The sequence below is a fragment of the Macrosteles quadrilineatus genome, unplaced genomic scaffold (genome assembly GCF_028750875.1).
Source record: "Macrosteles quadrilineatus isolate MER2022 unplaced genomic scaffold, UCM_ALF_1.0 Scaffold_1__1_contigs__length_201487025, whole genome shotgun sequence".
Lineage (NCBI taxonomy): Eukaryota > Metazoa > Arthropoda > Insecta > Hemiptera > Cicadellidae > Macrosteles > Macrosteles quadrilineatus.
Window position 1 is genome coordinate 145638196 of NW_026542594.1, and position 23323 is coordinate 145661518.

General features: G+C 34.3%; 1 protein-coding gene across 7 annotated transcripts in view; it reads right to left on the minus strand.

Moving 5' to 3' along the window:
• The window catches only part of LOC128986620 (phosphoglycerate mutase 1-like), a 30053-nt gene extending 7796 nt beyond the window's left edge, over positions 1-22257 (minus strand). The window contains exons 1-3 of one of the 7 annotated variants that reach the window (XM_054407112.1): positions 10885-11085; positions 9642-9785; positions 6166-6287 (exon numbers count right to left, since the gene is read on the minus strand). In XM_054407112.1, the coding sequence (XP_054263087.1) occupies positions 6166-6274 (109 nt within the window). In that variant the 5' untranslated portion in view covers positions 6275-6287; positions 9642-9785; positions 10885-11085. The other 6 variants (XM_054407103.1, XM_054407095.1, XM_054407120.1 and 3 more) reach the window with 6 other exon arrangements.
• Positions 22258-23323: the final 1066 nt, after the last annotated feature.

The window sequence follows — 23323 nt, forward strand, 5'->3', positions numbered from 1 at the left end:
GAGCAGAACCTGTATATAAGCTTGAGAGATCAAGCGCGCAAAGTCAGAAAATCAAGCTCAAGCCGATTTTCTCAATACAATAATGCCCAATTAAAATTATAGCTTTTATGTCCTCGAGGATCACACTCACGAAATTGAAAGATTAGGCCTACGTTTTTGCTGCGATCGCGGATATCGACGAGAACATTTCCCCGCGGGTGACAATGACGATGTCCCTGCAGCCGCAGGAGACATTCAATATTTTACCGGATTGCGGAAGACGTTATTAACATTTTTCTGCAAGCGAGAAATATTTAGGATTTTGCCGTGATTGCGGACAAAAATTATTTCCCCGTCACCACGGGTCACGGGGCGGGAGATATTAGGGATTGGGCCGTGAACGCAGGAGACGATAATGTTGTTATCTGATGATGTCATAGGTCATTTTGCCGTGATCATGGAAGACGATGATGACGCCTCGGGAGACGCCGTACCAAGCTAAAGTTTAGGCGGTAATACATATGATATAATATTTTTTAAGATTATTGGGAGGGGGCCCGGTGAACAAACTTGCAGGGGGCCCGCGGGCCCTTATCGCCGCCACTGATTAGATAGGCCTACTACCTGTCTTTCATCACATTAAGTGTTTTGCAGGAGTTACTGCAATTTGCAATAAGTTATCTCACTTTTATATAACAGTTTTCAGATAAAACAAGTCACAGCCTCCAAATCAGAAAATTTTGATGATTTGAATAAAAGAATAACAAAAACAGGATTAGTTACTCACAGGTTTAAATTTAGTAATATTGTGCTTCTAACTGTCAATAAAGCTATATTTTTACTTAAACTTTAGAACATTTCTCCAGGCCCTAGGGTAATTTGTTCTTTAGGACAAGTGGCAACCCTTAATCTTGCACTTAATCCTTTCAAGCAAACTACACTGATTATACAAACCTAGTTAACACGTTCAATGAGGGTGACGAGTAGTCTCGTCATGGCTGGCGCTGCCAAGCGGCGTGCAATGAGTATACTCTTCAAAGCACCACTACAAAATTATTGCCTCGATATGAGCAGAGTTGTCGACGGAGGATGTTGTTTTTTGTTGCTCTGTAAGAAGTAGTCCTTTGTGTTTCCTCAGGCGGTGGCGTCGTTCCCATCGCGTTTGTTATTTGTGTGTATGTTTTTGTGATTTGGTGTGTTATATGACGTAAGTGTTGTGCAATAGTGAATGATTATGGCTAGTTCTTCACGGATTGATAATTTTCTCACTGAAGATGAACTAGGAGATACGGATAACAATCGTTTACAACACAAACCAAGGATTACTTTTGGTGTAACGTGCGTCGGTTCTACATAGCAGTCGGACGGGTGCGGCGCATGACGAGTATTCCTGTCACGAATAATGATGTCACATATGTCGCCAAAAATAGAAAATTTTGACGCAATAACATTAGATCATCATCCAAAACGACATTCGGGGAGTTAATTTGAGTTTTCATATTTTAGCCGTACAAGTGATATAGCCAATTTCGGTGCCGCATTGATCTTGTTAAGTTATTTATTTACAGTTTTTCTTTGTAATCTCTGTTATTAGCAAATTTCCCATATAGGAAATAAGCTATTACCATAGATCTCATGGTAAGACCTGAACCCGGGACCGATTTACTTTTTGTTTTGATGTCCCCAGAGGCCAAAAACACCATCGATGTGTCTGTTCCTCTAGTCGGTCCACGTACTCCCGCACTCTTTTATCTCCTTTTTGACTTGCTGCACGGTGTCGAGTTCATTCTTGATCAGCACCATGCGTTCAAATTCATATATGTGTCAGTTAGCACGATAACTCGAGCAAAAATGATCGGATGACATTTGGTACAAACATTTAAACCTACGTTTATTATAACGAGTTCGCAAACCAGAGAGATGAAAAACCTATAAAATCTCATGGGAATGGTGATTTATAGGGGGATTTATGGGGTAAAAATTGGTTTTTCTAATTTTTGACCCTCAAAAAATAAAATTTCCCTAATCTATCCATATATAAAGCCCAAAGTACCCATGAACTTTTGAGAAAACTACAAGTCACACCCCCCGTAAACCAAATACTTAAAATGTTCGTCATGGTGAGAAACCTTGCGCAAAACTTTACATTATTTCATAAATTGCCCTTTAAGGTTGTAATTGCTTTCTAAAGGGAACTTTCCATATCCTGTTAAAAGTACCTCAGCTGTACTTATTTGTATGTTATTCTTTCAATTTATTTCCTTATTAAAATCAGGTGTGATTTTGTTTGTATTACTGTATTCTGTTTTGTTTATTTCAGCTTAACTTAACCAATAAATAGTTTTATTAATACATTTGACTATTAATACAACAACTTAAAAAAAGTCAAACGGGGTGAAGCCCTTGGGTAACAGTTAGTTTATCTATAAACCATTTTGAAGAGCTAAAAAAAACAACAAATAATTTAGTATATAGTATAAGTGTTTTGTACGGTTGTTGGACATGGAGTAAATTCAAATAATCGTAAATTTAAAATTACTATGTTATTCTTATGGAGAATAAGTTCAACAACTATTGTAGTTTGCTAGTTTATTAATATATTTTGATCAAACTTGACAAATTTATTTATTTTATACTAAACTATTATTATTTTACTTAAAACTTACTTCATTACCCTCCATGTAGCAGCAAACCTAGGTACTTGTTAAATCTAATGTTATTTAAATAGTTAAGTAAAAATCAAACCATGCAAATGGAAATTCGCTTGGTCTGCAGATTTGGTGCAGAGATAGTATTGTTATATGCTGTTTTATGTTTCACCACTGATTTTACTACACACTTAAGTTGATGGATTTTATAACCAATTGTGATAGAACCGTTACAGCGTCACACTTTTCTATCAAACACTGATTCAATGTAAATTTCAAATGTCATTTATCATTCTCTTTTCATATTTAAAATAAACATATTGATGAATGTAATCTCGCTTTAAAAATCTCTGAGAGAATGTGCTATTTTTAATCCATCTGAGCAAAAACTACTGTAATAAGATTACTTTGAATTTCAGTTTACACCCGAAGTTTTTACAGGCATATTGGCTATTTACACAACATAAACAATCAAATTATTGGTCATCAAAGTTTTAATATTGTTGTAATATACTACAGTAGAACCTTCCCGGTAACAAAGACTCTCATGGGGAATAAATAAGACTTGTTTTCAGGTTGACTTATTCTTATCAAGGTTAGAAATAACGTGTGGTTGGGGTTAAAATAAAATATATTTAAAAAAAATAAATAAAAAAATAATTTTAAGAGGATTTAAAAGTTACACTTACTTGTTATCAAGGGTGACTTGTTATTGAGGGTCTTGTTATCTAGGGTACCGTATATTGTTATCTAGGTTCCACTGCAATTATTAAAACGTAACGGGGGTTTTTTTGATTTCACGATTCTAAATCAACCACTTTACGGATTTTCATGATTTTCGTGTCAATTGAAAGATAATTTTGAGAATTAGGGAATGTCGAAGCCATAATTTTAGTTTAGGGTTTCAGTTTTTATAAACTAAGTTATATTTCAAAAAAGTTTAGCAGCCGACGCTAACATTCTAGACTAGCTTTTGGCATAATACCATTTGCTTAACGTAACAGCTGTAAATATTCAGCGTTGATGACACAAATTCAGCATTTGAATAAAAATGAAAAGACATACGTAGGGTTGACTTATTTATACTAATGTATGTGTAATGATATAATCATTGTACAATGTAATTGTAATCAATACGTTAAATTCTTCGGTAGAGGATGACAGATTAACTAAATAATGATGATCAAATTATTTTTTAAAGCAATCTTTAAAAACTTCGGTTTGTTTTAGTGCAAAGGAGAGTATGGACGATTCGTTTAATGATGTCAGGATACCAAAGTTATTATGTGTACTGTGAATTTGATTGGATATTATCCTTTTGGGCAGTTTTTATTCAGACTTACTGGAAATTGTGTATAGTATGAGTAATTGTATCGTGGTGATAATAATTATGGCAGGTGATAGTTTGCGATGGAAGGTGGTATCGTTGACTAGGCCTATACACGTCTCAATTGACAATTACTCTCTCTACTGTACGAATCAGTGTGCGAATCGACCGCAAATCTCACTTCAACACTTTTCATATCGACACTTATTGCTGTTTCATTGTAAAATTACCGGATTTAAAATGCATATCGTATATGCCTATAATGGGATGAAAAAATATTTGGCACGGTACATTTGTTTACAGATGATTTTTCACATTAAAACTTCAAGAAAATTTTTTTTATACGTGTTAACTAGCTGTTCTGAATTATATACAGAGTTTTAACTGACTACTCGATTCCCGTACGTAGGACAGGCTAACACCTCGTATCATTGATTGTTAGATAGTGATAGGTATTTTTATTGTAGGCCTATTGTATTGTCTTGTATGGTATAGGTATTGTATCAATAGTCAAAGCTAATATGGAGTTACTTTTTTAATTAGCTTTTTAAAGAAAACTAGCTGTTACCCACGGGCTGATCATCCCGTTTGACTTCATAAGTATTAATAAAACTATTGATTGGTTAAGTTAAGCTGAAATAAACAAAACAGAATACAAACAAATAATCACTCCTGATTTGAATTTGGTAATAAATTGAAAGAATAACATGAGGTATTTTTCTTTGGAAAGCAATTACGACCTTAAAGGGCAATTTATGAAGTAATGGATAGTTTTGTGCAAGGTTTCTCATCATGACGAACATTTTAGGTATATGGTTTATGGGAGTGTGACTTGTAGTTTTCTCAAAAGTTCATGGGTACTTTGGGCTTTCTATAGATAACTTTAAAAAATGTTTTGTTCTTAAAAACTAAAATAAATATAAAAAAATTGTTTTTTTGTTCCAGTTGCCCCACCATGGGGGCAAGTGGAACCACCCACATCTGAATTAAAATATATTGCATTGCGAGGAACGAGGGGCAAGAGGGTCCATAGGGAAATTTCCTGTAATTCTGGGACTTTTTGAATTATAAAAATATCTCCATCCGTTTTAAGTTTTAAACTTTTTCGTATAGCCTACCTTTGCGAAAAACATCGTAAAATGCAAAGAAACCTAAAATTGCAAAATCTTGTAAAAATATGAAATTATAACAAAAAATAGTACTTGGCATTGTGTGTGGTTGTAGTATAACTCTCTGGGCACATGACTCACTTGAAAAAAATGGTTTTTATACAGTTTTTTTTTTTTAATCAAGCTCATATTGTTATGGTCAGTTAGTGAAAAACCCCGTCTTCTCAGCTCCTAGAGCTGTTACTAATATTCCACTTGCTCCGGCAAAATTTTAGGGGGCAAGTGTAAGCACCGTTGTAAAATCTAAGTTGTAAGAAAAGTAATAAATTTGAAGTGATATTCTGAATCTACATGCAAACAATAGTTAGTACACAAAATATTGTTACATTTACTTTAAAAATGTAATCATAAAAAATTGTCAAAGTTTGACCTTTGAATTTACACTGCAAGGTGGTATGTAAGCTTTTTTCAAAACTAAAAAAGTACATTTTTTCATATGTTATTTAGCTTTATAAGGTTAAGAACCTTCAAACAAGGTCCAGAGAACACAATATGATGGCAATTAAGCACAGAGCATAGAATAAATAATATAGAGTCACCACTCCTATACCTACAGCTATACCAGTAGTGAAGCCGCGATTTCTGCCATCTTGTTAAGAGAGTCGGTCTTGGAACTTTGAAAACACGGCGTCATTACCACTGTGTTATTCTATGCTACCTACTTTAAGAATTAGATGAAGCTACCGCTCCGAGGATACATATAGAACTATCCCCCCTTCGATATTGACCTAGGACTCTGCCCCGTGGGCTTTCAAAGTTCTGAGGTGAGAGTTTTAAAAGTAAATATTAATTGGTGGTTTCCATAGTAACAATATAATGGTTTAAATGTAAATGCAGACCGGGCCGGCCGCCATCTTGGTACGAGAAGCCTGCTTCACTCCAGACGGCAAGTGCCGCCTCTATATTTATTCTATGTTCTGTGCAATCAAGCTGAAATTTCTCTTATCAGTTGATTGATATACTGCGGTTACACTTGACCCTACCTAAAACCACCCACCCAATTGCACATGTTTGATAAAAGTGTAACTGCATAGTGTTTTACCTTTGTTACTGAGAGGTGCATCATACCAGCCACAAAATAAGTTATGCTTTGTCCACTCACTTTCCCCATGACGAACAAACACGACTTTGAATTTGCCTCTCTGTACCATTGTTCTTGTCAAACTGAATCAAACATAAAAATTAATTATTTACATTGTGGTAATAGTAGGCTAAGATAAGTGCTCTCAAGTAGGATTATTTTAATTCAGAGTGATTAGTGATTGCTCTTATTGATGAATTATTTCCTTCATTGTTGCCGGTTTGCCCAAATATTTTAAACCATTAAAATTTTAAACCATTAAATTTTCATAATAAAAATAACTATTTTGACAACATAAGCATTGTTAATTGTAATTGTAATTATTGGTAATTGTTAGTTGTAATTGTTGGTTGTAATGAATGAAAGATAAGCTGAAAGTGACGTTATTTGTGATGGGATGCTAGCCTCTCGGACTGCTATTTTATTTCAATGTTTCATCACTTTTTGCATATATCTATTTAAATAACATTAGGTTTAACGAGTACCCAGGTTAGCTGCTTCAGGGAGGCAAATAAAGTGTTTATAGTCAAATATTAATTGCTTAGTATAAACAAAATTGGTCAAGTTTGATCAAAATATCTATAACCAAGCAAATTACAACAGGTAACAATATTTTCCTTTAGAATAACATGGGATTTCTTTTCTTTTTTTTCTCGCTGTAACTTATAGTTAAATTATTTGTTTTTTAAGCTCATTTAAAATGGTCTTTAGAGGCATTAAGAAATTTTTAGTTTTGTGGGTCAAAAATGAGAAACCCGTTTTTACCCCGTAAAACTCCCTTGGTCCGTTCATGCTGGCTCGCAAACTCATTCAAGTTTATCCCGCTTACACCTTTAGGCCAAATTTCATAATCGGAAAAAAAATTCTCAAATTATCGTGTTCACGGACAGATATCTAATATCAATTATCAAATATTATCAATTATTTGAGGTGGGGACGACACGTTTTGAACGGATGGCGTTTTTGGCCTCTGGGGACATCAAATTGAAAAAGTAAATTGATCCCGGGTTCAGGTCTTATAATGAGACCTTCAGTACCTAATAGCTTTTATTTCCTATATTTGCGCACATGTCGAAAGAGAGTGTCCCTGATTTTAGCAGCCTAGTATAATGTACCACATTTAAACCAATGCCCCACAACCGATTTTGTGCATCCCGGGAAGCAAAAAGTCACTGGACACTCAAATTTCAGAGTCCCAGTATCCGATGCTGGCATCCCTAGTCTAATCGCCCCCATTTGATTTAATGCTCCGCCAGCGTCCCGGACGCCAGTGTCCTAGTATAGTCGTAGCCTTCAACACATCAGTTTTATTTATATTTATTTTAATTAGGCTATTGCTAACAAATTTATAGTTTAGTCTTGCTTTTTTAAAGACATTGAACTTCAACTCAAATTTTAAAAAAAATTTCAGCAGATATTAGGTATTTTAAAACCTATTAAGACACTTAATGTAAAAAAAACTACAAAATAAAAATTGATGTAAAACTATTTGTTCAATCCAATGACTCTGTACAAATTTATGGTGTACTTTATGTAGTTTCCCATCATATTTAGCGAATTTCCCATATAGGGAATAAGCTATTACCGTAGTACTCACGGTAAGACCTGGACCCGGGACCAATTTAATTTTTTGTTTTGAGGTCCCTAGAGGCCAAAAACACCATCCGTTCAAATTCATATATATATATTTATACATATATATATATATGTATGTCCGTTAGCGCTATAACTCAAGCAAAAATGATGAAAAATGGTAAAAACGTGTAAACCTACGTTTATTCAAACAAGTTCGTGAACCAGCATAATCAGACCATGGGAACGGGGGTTTATGGGGGGTTTTATGGGGTAAAAATTGGTTTTTCCCATTTTTGACCATAAAAACAAAAAAGTTTGCAATTTCATTTAAACCGTTTTGTAGAGCTTAAAAAATAAAAAATTTAATATATTGAAGCGCTGTTGTATGTCTAACAATCACGGAGAAAATTCAAAAATAGTGTAATTTAAAATTCCCATGTTATTCTTATAGATAAAATGAAAACTGTTGTAGTTTACTTGTTCATGGATATATATTGATAAAATTTGGCAGATTTATTTATTTCATCCTATACTATTGACGTATGGTCAAAAACACTTTTTACCTTCCCCGTTGTAGCAAACCTAAGCACTCGTTAAATCTAATTTTATTTAAATTGGAAATAAATATGTCTTATTTATGGAAATATTTTAGTAAAAATGCAATCAGACAAGTTGAAATTCGCTTGGTCTGCAGGTTTGCTGCGGCGGGGGTATTTATTTTTAATATTAACTGGAAAGTATAGAACAGATACTCATTTGATAATTGAACACCAAACTTGGGCTGTCTAAACCCTTAAAAAAGCTACTAAGGCTATATTTCATGTTAGGGTAACATTTACTGAAATTCCAATTTCAACTATTTACACAGGCAAGGTAAGGGCTGTCCGGCTGTCTCTGATTTAAAGTCTCCATTGAGCTCCCGCCACAGCCAAGAGAGTTAGTTCAATTTTGAGAAAAACTTCATGTTCTTTAATTTGTCTACTACTATTCTAGCCGGTTCATACAAGTGAGAGTTAATTTTTCTTGGTATTCAAAAACATTGTGAGAAATTGTCGCTCTTGCCAAGTACAAATCATGTTCTGCGGTCTTAGTTGTCAACCGGATTTGATGTTCGATCATTACGAGTTGACAACTTTGAATTGAGTTTACAGTGTTTGGACGTAGAAAATGTCCAAAAGGGGTGGCAGTTTGAAGGTGTTTGTGAGCATTTGCATGACGTTTTCCGTAGTGTAGACTCACTGTGGTCGTTTGTCAGTCTCATCTGAAGGAGTGACCAAAGTTAGGAAAATGTTGCAAGCGGAGATCACAGTAGGCTAGTTCTAAAAGAGAGGTATTGCCGAACCGATAGGGGACATCTCTATAAGATTTTAAGATACCACGGTAAACACTTGAAGTGATAAACACACCGATCACCACACCAATCAAAGTTTCCCCTCAGTTTAAATCCATCTCGGTGGAAACTGATGAACACCAGATGCTGATCACATTGTCCAAATGTTTACAACATTCTGCAAACTCCCTCACCACTTATGCATTTTCTATTACAAAACACATTTCTGCATATCACACATCTGTGAACGGATAGCTGTAATCAACAGGGATTGACGACCCCTGCATACCTAATCACAGAGTGTGATTCATACTTGGTGGGGCATCAATTTTCTCTCACATAGTTTTCACCTACAATGATGAGATTAATCGCTGTGTAGAAGTGGGAACCGACTAGAATAGTAGTGGGCGAATTCAAGAACACAACTTGAATCTCAGGTTTGATCTGCCTCAATTTGAGCCCGATGAAGAACTTAATTTTTGGACCTTAGCCCTCGTATTACTAAATCAAACAGAAAAGCTGTAGTACTCACTAAAGAAATTGCAAAGATGGTGTAGGATGTTGCAGATGTTCTATTACAGAACTATTGTTTCTATTCCAGAATTGTTCTATTACACTACCGTCCTTTAATACATGAGGAATAAACTAGTGATGATTGAATATTTAAATGATCCAACTAGCAGGGAAGTAACAAATCCCCCATTCAAAATAGTCTACCAATAATTTTTAGTTGTTTAAAACTTAGTTAACGTTTTGATTAGTCAACTAACTGACTACTATCCTATTTAGTTGACTAAGCACAACACTGGAATAGGCAAAGTTACAAAATACTGATAAAATAATGTTTTAGGCATTTATGATTCATGGATAGGTTTAAATAAATTAGTTGATTCAAATATATTTGCTGGTTCTGGCAAGAAAGAACACATTGAATGAATGTACTACGCTAAGTTACGAGGGTTTTATGTAGCCTAGTATCATCTTCGGCAAGTTGCTTGGTTCCTGACTACATTAATTGGTAGTTGTGGAGGTAGAGAGGTGATGTGGACATGGACAACAGAGAGACAGATCAGGGTAGATGAATAAGACAAGAGTACCTCTGTTACTACAAGTTAACTTACTTAGTTAATACAAAGCATAATGTCCCATAGCTACGCTAATAATACGTACATATAATCACGTATGAGTTACTATACTACAAGTTAACGAAAAGCTTTGACTGGTATAAAGTAGGGTACTATCAATAATATCAATCATTGACAGAAATTGATTCACCAATAAGTTAGGTACATTTACCGGTATTGGTAAGGTAACAGAAGACAAAATGAAGATGTCACCATCATTTTCTACAGTAATATTTTTTAAATATTAAGTTATGAGATATGTTAAAGTTAACTCTTGATACCAAAACGACCAATATATATTTTATTAGGTTAGAATCAGTAGTTGAGATGAAAATCCGTATTTTTTGTTACTACAGTTCTGAGATACCGGTATTCATTGTTAAATTAGCCTATATTTATTATTATAATAAACATATTTTCTTTAAGTATTTACATTTTTGTAAAAAATAAAAACAATTTAGTTTATTGACTAAGCTTAATTGGGTTGTATTGTAAATCAAAACACTCAAGGCCTAGCCTCCTACCACGATTACTAGAAACCTCCTACTAGCCTATTTGAGGGGTTTCAAAGATTAGGCCTATGCTAAATGCTAAAGCTAATCTTCATCAGCCTTCAGAGAGATGTATCATGATAGGAACATCATTAAGTACCAAGCTATAACCGAAGTGTAGGAAGCTGGAATGAATAAATTAAGTGTTTTTGCACGTTATGACTATTTACTATTGTTTATGATATTATTATTATCTTCTGTTTGCGAGTGTGACGCCACTATGTAGAATTAATTGTTGTACACTTGCACTTGAGGCCTATTCCTATAATTATGTGCGTGTAGGTTAGGTAGGTGTTTAGAATAGAATTTAAATTACAGACGACACTATGGATGTGCCGAAAAAACAATAACAGTTGAGTTAACAGCTATTTTTTTTTTTTTAACTGCATGTAAACAGTTTGTGGAAACCGTTTCAAAGACGCTGGATCGCGACACAGATCATAGAATGAATATTTATTGTATCCTCTGTGGATCGCGACCATAGACACGGCCGCCTTTAACTCCAGGCCGCGGCCTTGGAAGTGGCAACGTCGCAAGTGGTGTTGTAACAGCTGTTTTGTTTGGAAGCGGCTACTTGTATTTGTGCATTTTACCATAGACAAAAAGAATTAAATATAGACTGTCAGCCGTTCTGCGGTTACCATGGTTACCATAGGTTCCGGCGCACACCACTGTAGTTTACGTAGCGCGTACACCATAAATACATGGCGCTCCAAGCAGTGTGCGCCAGAAGCTATGGTAACCGCAGCACAGCTGACGGTCTATATTTAATTCTTTTTGTCTATGATTTTACGAAAGATTATTGGTTACTGTACTATGACATTATTGAATCCGCTTAGATAAAAAATGTACAAATATAGATTTTTCATTCATATTGTTTCGTTTTCAATTCTGTATTATTTTCAATATTTTAATAAATTTATGTTCATAAATTTAAATTTAAATAAATAAATTGATGAGCTGATGTCACCTGTCTGCCATGCTATCTTATAGGACGTCTGTCACTAAACAACACCACTTGCGACGTTGAAAATTCTACCAAGGCCGCGGCCTGTAGTTAAGGGTGGCCGTGCCATAGAACTATAAATACCCCGCCGCAGCAAACCTATAGACAGTGTAGACTAAGCGAATTTCCATTTGCTTGAATTGATTTTAAATAAAATCCATTTACATAGCATCTTAATTATGTAGACATCCAGTAAACGCTCTAAAGATTATTTTTTATCTGTTCGTTTCTTAGCACTGAATCCAAAAATAAGACATTTTTTGCTGAAAAGCTCCGTTTTCCGGAAAAACGGAAAAAACAGAAAAAATACTTTTTTGTCCAAAATGCCCACTACTTGATGCTTAACTATCTACATTTAATATTGTGAAGTTCAACGAACCGAATTTACCCTCTTCAACTACTATTAAGGTAACACTGACTGGATATATAATCAATGCAAACTACTTGAGATGCTTAACCATCTACATTTTATATTATAATGTTCTCTAAAAAATTTTTTTTATCTGTTCGTAATTTTTTTAGGAATAGTTCCGTTTTCCGGAAAAACGGAAAAATATTTTTTGCCCAAAATATATGTTGTGGGTACTCAAATTGTGCGGAATTTCATCCTGAACAAGAATATGTAATTTTTATTACGATCGGACACTATTAAGTAAAAAATTCCCGGAAAAGCAGGCCGCTGGCTACTCATATACTGCCGCATAGCGCTAGCATTGCGGGTGACTCTAAGCCGTTGTGGAATACGGGCTTTATTTTAGGTTAGGTTTGGTTAGGTTAGGTTAGGTTAAGTTGGTTTAGGTTAGGTTAGCTTAACAATAACATGAGTATTGTAAGTAAACTAACTTAACATAACCTAATCTAACTTCCTTATCCATACTAACCTAACGTAACTTAGCCTAACTTAACCTTACCTAACCCAACTTAAGGTTGGCGTAGCGTACTCAGCTGGCCTGCTAATGTATAGTCACACCTTTTTTATTCAAATATGGCCCGCTTTTCCGGGGATATATTACTTAATAGTGATGATTACATATTCTTATTCGTGATGAAATTCCGCACAATTTGAGTACCCTCAACATATATTTTGGGCAAAAAATGTTTTTTTCCGTTTTTCCGGAAAATGAACGTTTCCTCATAAATTACGAACAGATAAAAAAATTTTAGAGCGTTGACTGGAGATCGACATAATTACTCATAGCAGGTTTAACGAGTACCTAGGTTTGCTGCTACATGATGAGAGATTTTATCCGACTGAGGACTGTTAATGTTGAATGACCCAATAACATTGTTAATGTTTTAATCACGTATTTTAATGTGATCAATGTGATTTACTTTTTCTACAAAATATTATGTGTTGTAACGTATTACGTGTTACCTAATGACGAATAACAATTAATCAATAATCGAACCAAATTAAACAAACAAACAAAAAATCTGTCTCATTGGTCACTTTTTAGGCTGTTATAAGGGTTTTGTGCACTAAGCAAATCAAAATAGTCTGTCTAGGCTATAATCTATATATTAATTTGAAACTGTTTTTCTTTGTCATAGCTATTTTGAGAGAACGGCTGGGTGTAGAAACTCGGTAGAGGTGTCTAAAGAAAGGTCTTGGTCTGTAGATGAGCCATCAAAAGAGAAACATGGTGAATTCCCTTGGGGCTCTGCCCCAGTGGCCTTTAAATTCCCATCCCATGTTAGTCTTATGGAGGAAAACGGGGTTTTTGCCATAGCTAATTTGAGAGAACGGCTGGGCGTAGAAACTTGGTAGGGGTCTCTAAAGAAAGGTCTTGGTCTGTAGATGAGCCATCAAAAGAGAAACGAGGTAAATTCCCTTGGGGCTCTGCCCCAGAAGCCTTTAAAGTTGCCTCTTCAGATTTGTTTACATTACGACCATATGGATAATTTTACACTACCTAATTTTTTATGAAAAAGCTGTTAATATTTAAATTGTGATTTATTGAAGTTGTCAAAATGAAGTACAGTATTTGCAATGGGGTTTTCTTATTTTAAATTGGATTTTCTTCTGCATCGTGTCATGTTTTGCAATATAATGTTCTATTACCAAATCAGAGGAAAATCATAATATCACAGTAACTCTTAAAACTATTTCTTTTGGAGTTAACTTATATCTATTGTATGGGTTGGTTTCTGCCTTTTTTACCACTTCTTGGAGATTGTAGGTGATATTTTTTGGCATATTGCATGTAGACGAAACTTGGGTTGGTGTAATTATTACAATGGAAAAGAGCAAAAAATCCTGGACAATTAGATATAGGCTAAAAATAAAACTTAATTAACACTGTTACACATTTCTTGAGCAATTATTGAAATAATCGATTTGCAAACAATGGAAACATAGAAAAGTCATAGAACACAACCAAAGTAGAAGAAATAGAAATATTTTTTTTCATTTATAATCGTTGTCATAGACAACCTAATGCGGCTATGAGAGGGAAAAATTTATAGAAAACACTAAAAAAACAAGATAAACTTTTTGAAAAAAGATAAGATATTTACAAAAGATTTTGATTATATCGAACTGTTGTGTAGATCGTGAGTATTTCCATAATCTTTGAGTCGCCTGTAATGCTTCGCAATTGCTCGAATTCGAGCAACAGGTACACTAGTCTATATATTAATTTGAAACAGTTTTTCTTTGTCATAGCTAATTTGAGCGAACGGCTGGGCGTAGAAACTCGGTAGAGGTGTCTAATGAAAGTTCTTGGTCTGTAGATGAGTCATTAAAAGAGAAACGTGGTAAATTCCCTTGGGGCTCTGCCCCAGTGGCCTTTGAATTCCCATCCCATGTCATTCTTATGGAGGAAACTGGGTTTTTGTCCGAGCTAATTTGAGAGAACGGCTGGGCGTAGAAACTTGGTAGGGGTCTCTAAAGAAAGGTCTTGGTCTATAGATGAGCCATCAAAAGAGGAACGAGGTAAATTCCCTTGGGGCTCTGCCCCAGAAGCTTTAAAAGTTGCCTCTTCAAATTTGTTTACCATATGCTTAATTCTACACTACTTTTTAATGAAACAGCTGTTAATATTTAAATTGTGATTTATTGAATTTTTCAAAATGAGTACAGTATTTGCAATGGGGTTTTCTGATTTTAAAATCGATTTTATTCTGTTTTTAGAGTTTTCTGCAAATGTTTCCAACTCATAGCCGCATTAGGTTCTCTATAAAAACGATTATAATCGAAAAAAAACATTATTTCTATTTCTTCTACTGCACTTGGTTGTGTTCTATGACTTTCCTGTTTCCATTGTTTGCAAATCGGCTCTTTCAATTATTGCTCAAGAAATGTAGCACAGTGTTAATTCAGTTTTATTTTTAGTATATCAAATTGTCCAGGATTTCTCGCTTTTTTCCATTGTAATTTGAAAAGTTACACCAACCAAGTATCGTCTACTACAGATGCAATACGCCAAAGAATATCGTCTACGTGCAATCTCCAAGAAGTGGTAAAAAAGGCAGAAACCAACCTATACAATAGATATAAGTTAACTCCATATAAATAATTTTAAGATTTATTTACTGTGATATTAGGATTTTCCACTGATTTGGTAAAAGAACATTATATTGCAAAACATGGCACGATTCAAAAGAAAATCGATTTTTAAATGAGAAAAAACCATTGCAAATACTTCATTTTGACAAATTTCGTAAATCACAATTTAAACATTAACAGCTGTTTCATTAAAAAGTAGTGTAAATGTATGCATATGGTCGTAATGTAAACAAATTTAAAGAGGGAACTTTAAAGGCCTCTGGGGCAGAGCCCCAAGGGAATTTACTTGGTTTTTCTTTTGATAACTCATCTACAGACTAAGACCTTTCTTTAGAGACCACTACCAAGTTTCTACGCCCAGCCGTTCTCTGTAATTAGCTGTGACAAAAGACAGTTTTTCCTCCATAAGAATAAAATAGGATCGGAATTTAAAGGCTACTGGGACATAGCCCCAAGGGAATTTACCACGTTCCTCTGTTGATGGCTTATCTACAGACCAAGACCTTTCTTTAGAGACCCCTACCGAGTTTCTACACCCAGCCGTTCTCTCAAATTAGCTGTCACAAAGAAAAACAGTTTCAAATTAATATATAGATCGATTACCAAATCAGTGGAAAATCCTAATATCACAGTACAGTAACTCTTAAAATTATTTCTTATGGAGTTAACTTATACATTGTATCTATTGTATGGCTTGGTTTCTGCCTTTTTTACCACTTCTTGGAGATTGTACGTAGGTGACATTCTTTGGCGTATTGCATCTGTAGACGAAACTTGGGTTGGTGAAATTATTACAATGGAAAAAGCGAGAAATCCTGGACAATTTAATATAGGCTAAAAATAAAACTGAATTAACAATATGCTACATTTCTTGAGCAATCATTGAAATAACCGATTTGCAAACAATGGAAACATAGAAAAAGTCATAGAACACAACCAAGTAGAAGAAAAGAAATAACGTTTTTTTTAGCGAATCTCCCATATAGGGAATAAGCTATTACCGTAGTACTCATGGTAAGACCTGGACGCGGGACCGATTTTTTTTTCGTTTTGAGGTCCCTAGAGGCCAAAAACACCATCCGTTCAAATTCATATATATGAACCATGGGGTTTACGGGGGGTTTTATGGGTCAAAAATAGGTTTTTCCCATTTTTGACAAAAAAAACATAAAATTTAGCAATTTCTTTTCAAACCATTTTGTAGAGCTTAAAAAAACAAATAATTTAGTATATTGAAGCGTTATTATGCGCCTAATGGTTACGGAGAAAATTCCAAAAGATTGTAAATTTAAAATTCCCATGTTATTCTTATGGAGAATAAGTAAACTTAGTAAACTGTTGTAGTTTGCTTGTTTGTGAACATATTTTGATCAAATTTGGAAAATGTTTTTATTTCTTACTAACTATTCACATTTTACAAAAAAAAAACAGTTTTACCCTCCCTGATGCAGCAAACCTAAGTACTTGTTAAACTAATTCTATTTAAATCAAGAATAAATGTTATATTTTTAAGTAGACATTTCAGTGTAAATCCAATCAGTCAAATGGAAATTCGCTTAGTCTGCAGGTTTGCTGCGGCGGGGGTATTTTCATTTATTATCGTTATTATAGACAACCTAATGCGGCTATGAGAGGGAAAAATTTGTAGAAACACTAAAAAACAAGATCAGCTTTTTGAGAAAAGATAAGATATTTACAAAAGATTTTGATTATATCTAACTGTTGCGTAGATCGTGAGTATTTCCATAATCTTCGTGAGTCGCCTGTAATGCTTCGCAATTACTCGAATTCGAGCAACAGGTACACTAGTTATAATAAATTAGATTGTTTCCTAAAATTCGGAATCAGAGTGTTATGCTAATTAACAGAAACCTTAACGCATCGGTTAGACTGTTACTTAACAGTTGTGCTGTTAATCTAAGTTTACAACTTTCTGTTACTAAAAAATGTGTGTGAATTGTAAAGCTCATTTGCTAAAATCAAACATGCTTTTGTTTGAAGAGTATCTATTTTTAGCGAATTTCCCATATAGGGAATAAGCTATCACCGCGAGGTCTCATGGTAAGACCTGGACCCGGGACCGGTTTATTTTCGTTTTGAGGTCCCTATAGATGCCAAAAACACAAACCGTCCAAATTCATATGTATATATATTTGTGTGTCCTATATATATTAGCACTATAACTCGAGCAAAAATGATCCGATATTGATGAAAATTGGTTTAAACGTGTAAACCTACATTTATTCGAACGAGTTCGCGAACCAGCATGATCGGACTATGGGAACGGGGTTTTATGGGGTGGAAAAGGGGTTTTTCCCATTTTTGATCCTAAAAACATAAAATTTTGCAATTTCTTTCCAAAACCATTTTGTAGAGCTTAAAAAAATTATTTTAGTATATTGAAGCGCTGTTGTATGTCTAAAGGTTACAGAAAAAATAAAAAAAGTGTGAATTTAAAATTCTCATGTTATTCTTATTGAGAAAATTAAAACAGTTGTACTTTGATTGTTTATGGATATCTTAATAAAATTGGGCAAATTTATTTATTTCATCCTATGCTATTAACGTTTGGTCAAAAACACTTTTTACCTTCCCTGTAGCAGCAAACCTAAGCACTCATTAAATCTAATCTATAATATTAAAACGAAACAGTGTTTTTTTATTTCACGATTCTGAATCAACCACTTGACGGATTTTCATGATTTTTGTGTTGAAAGAAAGATAATTTTGAGAACTAGGGAATGTCGAGTCCATAATTTTAGTTTAGGGTCCCAGTTTTTTAGAAATTAAGTTTTAATTTTTAAAAAGTCTAGCAGCCGACGGACGAGATTAAGTTGTTTTAGTGGTGGTTTAACTAACAGCTGAATTCTAACTGTCATTGAAATGTTTATGTTATAAGCTGTTTGTATACAAAAATATTGATCCAGAGTTTGCCTACACACTATTTCACTTTAAAATGCAGTTTATTACCTTCCGTAAAAGATCCATGTTATCAGGAGCTTGTGTCATTTAAATTTGGAATGCATATGTCTTATTTATGGAAATATTTAAGTAAAAATGTATAGAGATGAATAGATTATAACGGTAGTCACTACCCTCTGGAGACTCGACATTAGAGAAGAGAGAGACGTGCCATCAAGAAGGCCGCTTGTTGCTGTGCTGCTAAGTTGGCCACATACTGTCTCGGTTTGGTTGGACTTGTCAAATTTGTTTATTTATTTATTTATTCATATCAACGATCAAACAAATACATAAATATGACAAACACGTATTATAACATAATTTAAGTTAAAAAGGGACATGTTAAAAAGCAATTTACAGCCAACTTGAAGTAATATTCAATAAATTGAAGAATAATATAACAACAAAAAGTTATAATATATAACAAGATATATAACAATATAACAAGCTATAACAGTATAAATAGGAAATAAATATAACAAAATATATGCAATGTAACAATATTAGAATGTATAAATAGACAATGGAATGAGGAATGGATAAAAAGAGAAAGAATAACAACTCTGGCTTTCCAGACTGGAAAGCATAACATGGGCAAGAACAACAAAACAATATCATTAAATCAATGAGGAACGCATTCTGTTAACAAGTTTTGTCTTGAATGTTTCATTGCTGAATCATGCTGAACAGATCCAAATGTCCGGGTAGGTTGTTTGCCGAAGTTGCAGACGAGGAAGTGCAATGTGAAACATGTAGCTACTGCGTTGAGTACTGCCACCTCGCAAACTGCTGGGTATGGCGAAGGCTGCGTGAAGTGCGGAAGTATAGTTTCACAAGTAGATCGGGAGCATCATTGGAGGATGTGAAGAACTTCTTCAAGACATCATTTACCTCACGTCTGGTAGAAAGAGGCAACAGTTTCTACTGGAGTTGCAGATGGTAGATGACAGTTGTTGCAAATTAGAGGCAAGATTACGTCATCTGTGTTGATAGTAAGCAAATATGTCAACGTTGTTATATAAATACATCAACTTGACAAGAGGAAAATAAGTTAGTCTTTAGTATAAAAAACAATTGATGTTTCAAAAGTACTTTAAACACACAGGTTTTAACGAGCAATACATTGTTGTTGGTAAAAGCTCATCAAATAACACCAAATTGCCAAATAAATAGATTGGTTGGAATATTAAATAAATTGAATTTGACAGCTATCCAACCAACCGATCATATGGCCAACATAACAACACGAAAAACAGTGGTACACTTTTTAAACACAGGGTGGTGACTCCAGTTATAATCTATCCATCTCTATGCAAGAAACATCCCCATCCCTGGCCCCGGTGCGGTGCCAGACTGGCATGATCTCCCTATTGATGATAACCATAACAGACTCATGTAATCGGGATCTAACTCTAAATTCAATTAGGGGAAATGAGCATTTGGCTCCAATTTAATAATGGTTTACATATAGTTTCACTCAGAATTCTATGTAAACTTCCGTTAATCTAGATTTGCAATAGGAATAAGGATAATAATAATTAAGGATTTAATTCACCCGGATGACCCCGATCAGAACTAAGGTGAAAATTACAGTCAAGCACCGACAGAGCGTGAGTAAATCCATATTTCTTACTACTGCATGGAAATAATCACATTGTACATCTGTAAACATAAGCAAAACAACTAATTTCCGCTTTATTAATTCCCACACTAAAATCAGCTAATTTCCCTGTTGGTGTTTCTATAAAACACTAACATCCGGTCGGCATGCAAATAACATAGCCTAAAAAATCAAATCCAGTTATAATCTATCCTATAATCTATCAAATCAGAAAATCATAACCATACTCCTTGGTGTGGATTGACGTCCGCTCTACGACTATCCTAATAATAGACCAATTCGTTAATACCAAAGCAAAAATGTGGTTCGGATTCCACTATAAACTGTAGGTCCCTTAGTTGTCATTAGCTATATGGGCTATTAATTAACAGCTGTTTCTAAGAAATTTGGAATAAGTTGGCCTTAGTCGCTAACAAGACTACAAGATCGCGCCACTCACCCTACTCTGATCTCCATTCATACATGGCTTAAAATACCTACTTTGTATGGTCGCCATTTCATTGGAAAGTATTAAAGTTATACACTGAGATATAATTATAACTGGAGTCGCCACTCTGGGTTTAAAAAAGCGTACCACTGTTTTTTTTTTAATTTCTCGTGTTGTTATGTTGGCCTGTGATCGGTTCGTTGGATAGCTGTCAAATTCGAACCAATCGGATGGGATTATTTTTTTTAAGAGTCCAACCAACCGGGACAGTGTGACCATCAACAAAAATGGCTAGGCCTACTGGACGCCACTACTGTCCCCGTCTGCAGGGCAACACGGCAACAAGCGGCCATTTTGATGACATGCTTTTCTCTAATGTTCAACCAGAGAGTATTGACTTCAGTTATAATATATTCATCTCAATGGTTATAGACAAGACTAAAAAGTTAATCCGATGAAAGTTATATGATAGTTAATTATGGTGGTGGCCTGGTGGCGAAAATCTTCTGTGTATTACGAGCGCAGTTATTGCCACTCTCGAAACGTATGGCCGCACTCAGCTAAATCATAGATGACATACTTGAGGAGAGGAGTATTATGTTATTTAGTAGCCTATCTTTATTTTATTTTAGTTTGTAATCTCAACTATGTAAACAGAATTCGCTGTTTAATTTTGATCATATTACCCAACAGTAGGCTTCTACGATTGAATCCTGATACTAGAATCTCAAAATTAAAATTAAAAACCTGTTCTATTAGTCAATAACAAATAAATTAAGATAGGCTACTTAACAATAAAATGTCTAATATTAAATTAAAACTGAATTACGAGAATTAACCATTCTCACTAATTTATACATCTGGCCAGGGGGTGAAATTCCGGGAGTAAAAATTCGGGGGGTAAAATTCCGAGGGTAAAAAACCGGACCGTACATTTTAAGCTGACCTCATGAAGGGGGTAAAAGTCCGGTGGTAAAATTCCGGCCCGTACACTCTAGGTTTTTATAATTTGATGTGTTCTGATTAAATTCACAACCGTGAAAATATACGTTTAATTCCACGTTCAACCCATCGACCTGATGTCATGAAACTAAAAATTCGTGGCCAGAATTTTACCCCCTGGTTTGTGACGTCACGTTTGCCCAGGGGATAAAATTCCAAGGGGATAAAAATCCTCTACCCTGAATGATGTTATAGGGACAGGCATGATTATTTTTTCAGACTAAGCTGCAAAATTCATCTAACCCACCAACCTATTTGATTTCCACTAAACTTGCTACCAATTAAAATGACTGTAATAAAATAAAATATACGAAAATAAAAATAAATGGGTACATTGGTCTTTGTTAAACCAAGTGACACATTTAAATTTATAATGTAGTAGAATCATCAATCGGTAATCCATCTCATAATTATTAATCATATCACGATCACGGGATAACATAAAGTGCTAAGCAATATTTTACGCATCACATTATATCACAACAAAGCTTAGTTCGAGTGACTATTCCAGGCATTATTACAATGAGCTATAATAATGGTACTTCTTGATAGCAATTTCTAGTACTGAATAATCGTCTTTGTAGTTGTGTTGTAATCAATATTTTTAAAATTAGGACAACCACATACTTTTCTGAATGTATACACGTTGGTTACTGGCCTAAGAACAATTGTGTTTTCACTCCAGGGGTAGACTTCTACAGAACACAGTTTAAAATGAATTAATTAGCTTTTCATATATTCTGTTACAGTATTGTCATTGTCTGATATGACGCCATTATTCTTTCTTGAAATATTATATAGCGATAATTGCATTTAGCAAAATAAATTTATATTAACGTAATCTTATAACTTATTAATCCAACTTACATGATCAAAGTCAGGAGGACAGTGAAGACAATAATTAATTGGATGCCGCCAACAACCTACGGCAAAACTATGAACTTTACGTCCAAATGTACAGTATAAACAAAAACAATAGTCGGGCACGCGCGGCCGAGATTAGTCTTACGAGGGGCATTGAATATACCCTATTCAATATAATATATTATATTATAATATATTATAATAGTTAATAATAATTAATTAACTGACAAACTAAACGTTGATAAATTGTTGAAAGGTCTTCAGTCATGATATATGTAAATTAAATGTTTATCCTGTAGAAAAGTATATGAGTAATTTAAGATCCCATCCTCGTCGCCACTAAAACATATTTCACTTTGAAAACTAATAAATGATTCTTTATGTCAGAATAAAACTGAATTTATTAATCATAGAAAAAGTACAAAATGTAAACATGAACATTTTATAGATTATTCAGATAATTGTTTTAAAAGTGTCAAGTAATGTGAATAAATTACAATAGGTTTGCTGATACAGGGAAGGTAGGTGTGTTTTATTTGGGTCGCCGGAATTTTATCCCCCTGAAATTTTATCCCCTGGGCAAAGCTGACATCATGACGTTAACCTGAGTGGCCAAATTTTGTTCGCGGCCGGAATTTTACCCCCACGGATTTGGAAGTCTAATGAAAATAGTCAGAGCGTGATTAATTAGATTAGCAATAAAAACCGGAATTTTACCCTCTGTCCACATAACTAGCGTTTAGACAACTGAAGATGTACGGGTCGGATTTTTACCCCCGGAATTTTACCTCCGGATTCTACTTCCCGGAATTTTACCCCCTGGCCGATTTTAGAAATTGAATGATTGATTTTCTTATTTCTGTTTTTAATTAATTGTAAACATTTCATTATTTAGTAGCCTATCTTTATTTATTTATTTTGTAATCTCAACTAAGTAAACAGAATTCCCCATTTTATTTTGATCATATTAACGAACAGTTGGCTTCAAAGATCAAATCCTGATACTCGAATCTCAAAATTAAAAACCTGTTTGATTAGTTAATGTTACAAATAAATTAAGATAGGCTACTTAATAATAAAATGTTTACTATTGAATTAAAACTGAATGAAGATAATCAATCATTCTCACTAATTTATATATCTGGCCAGA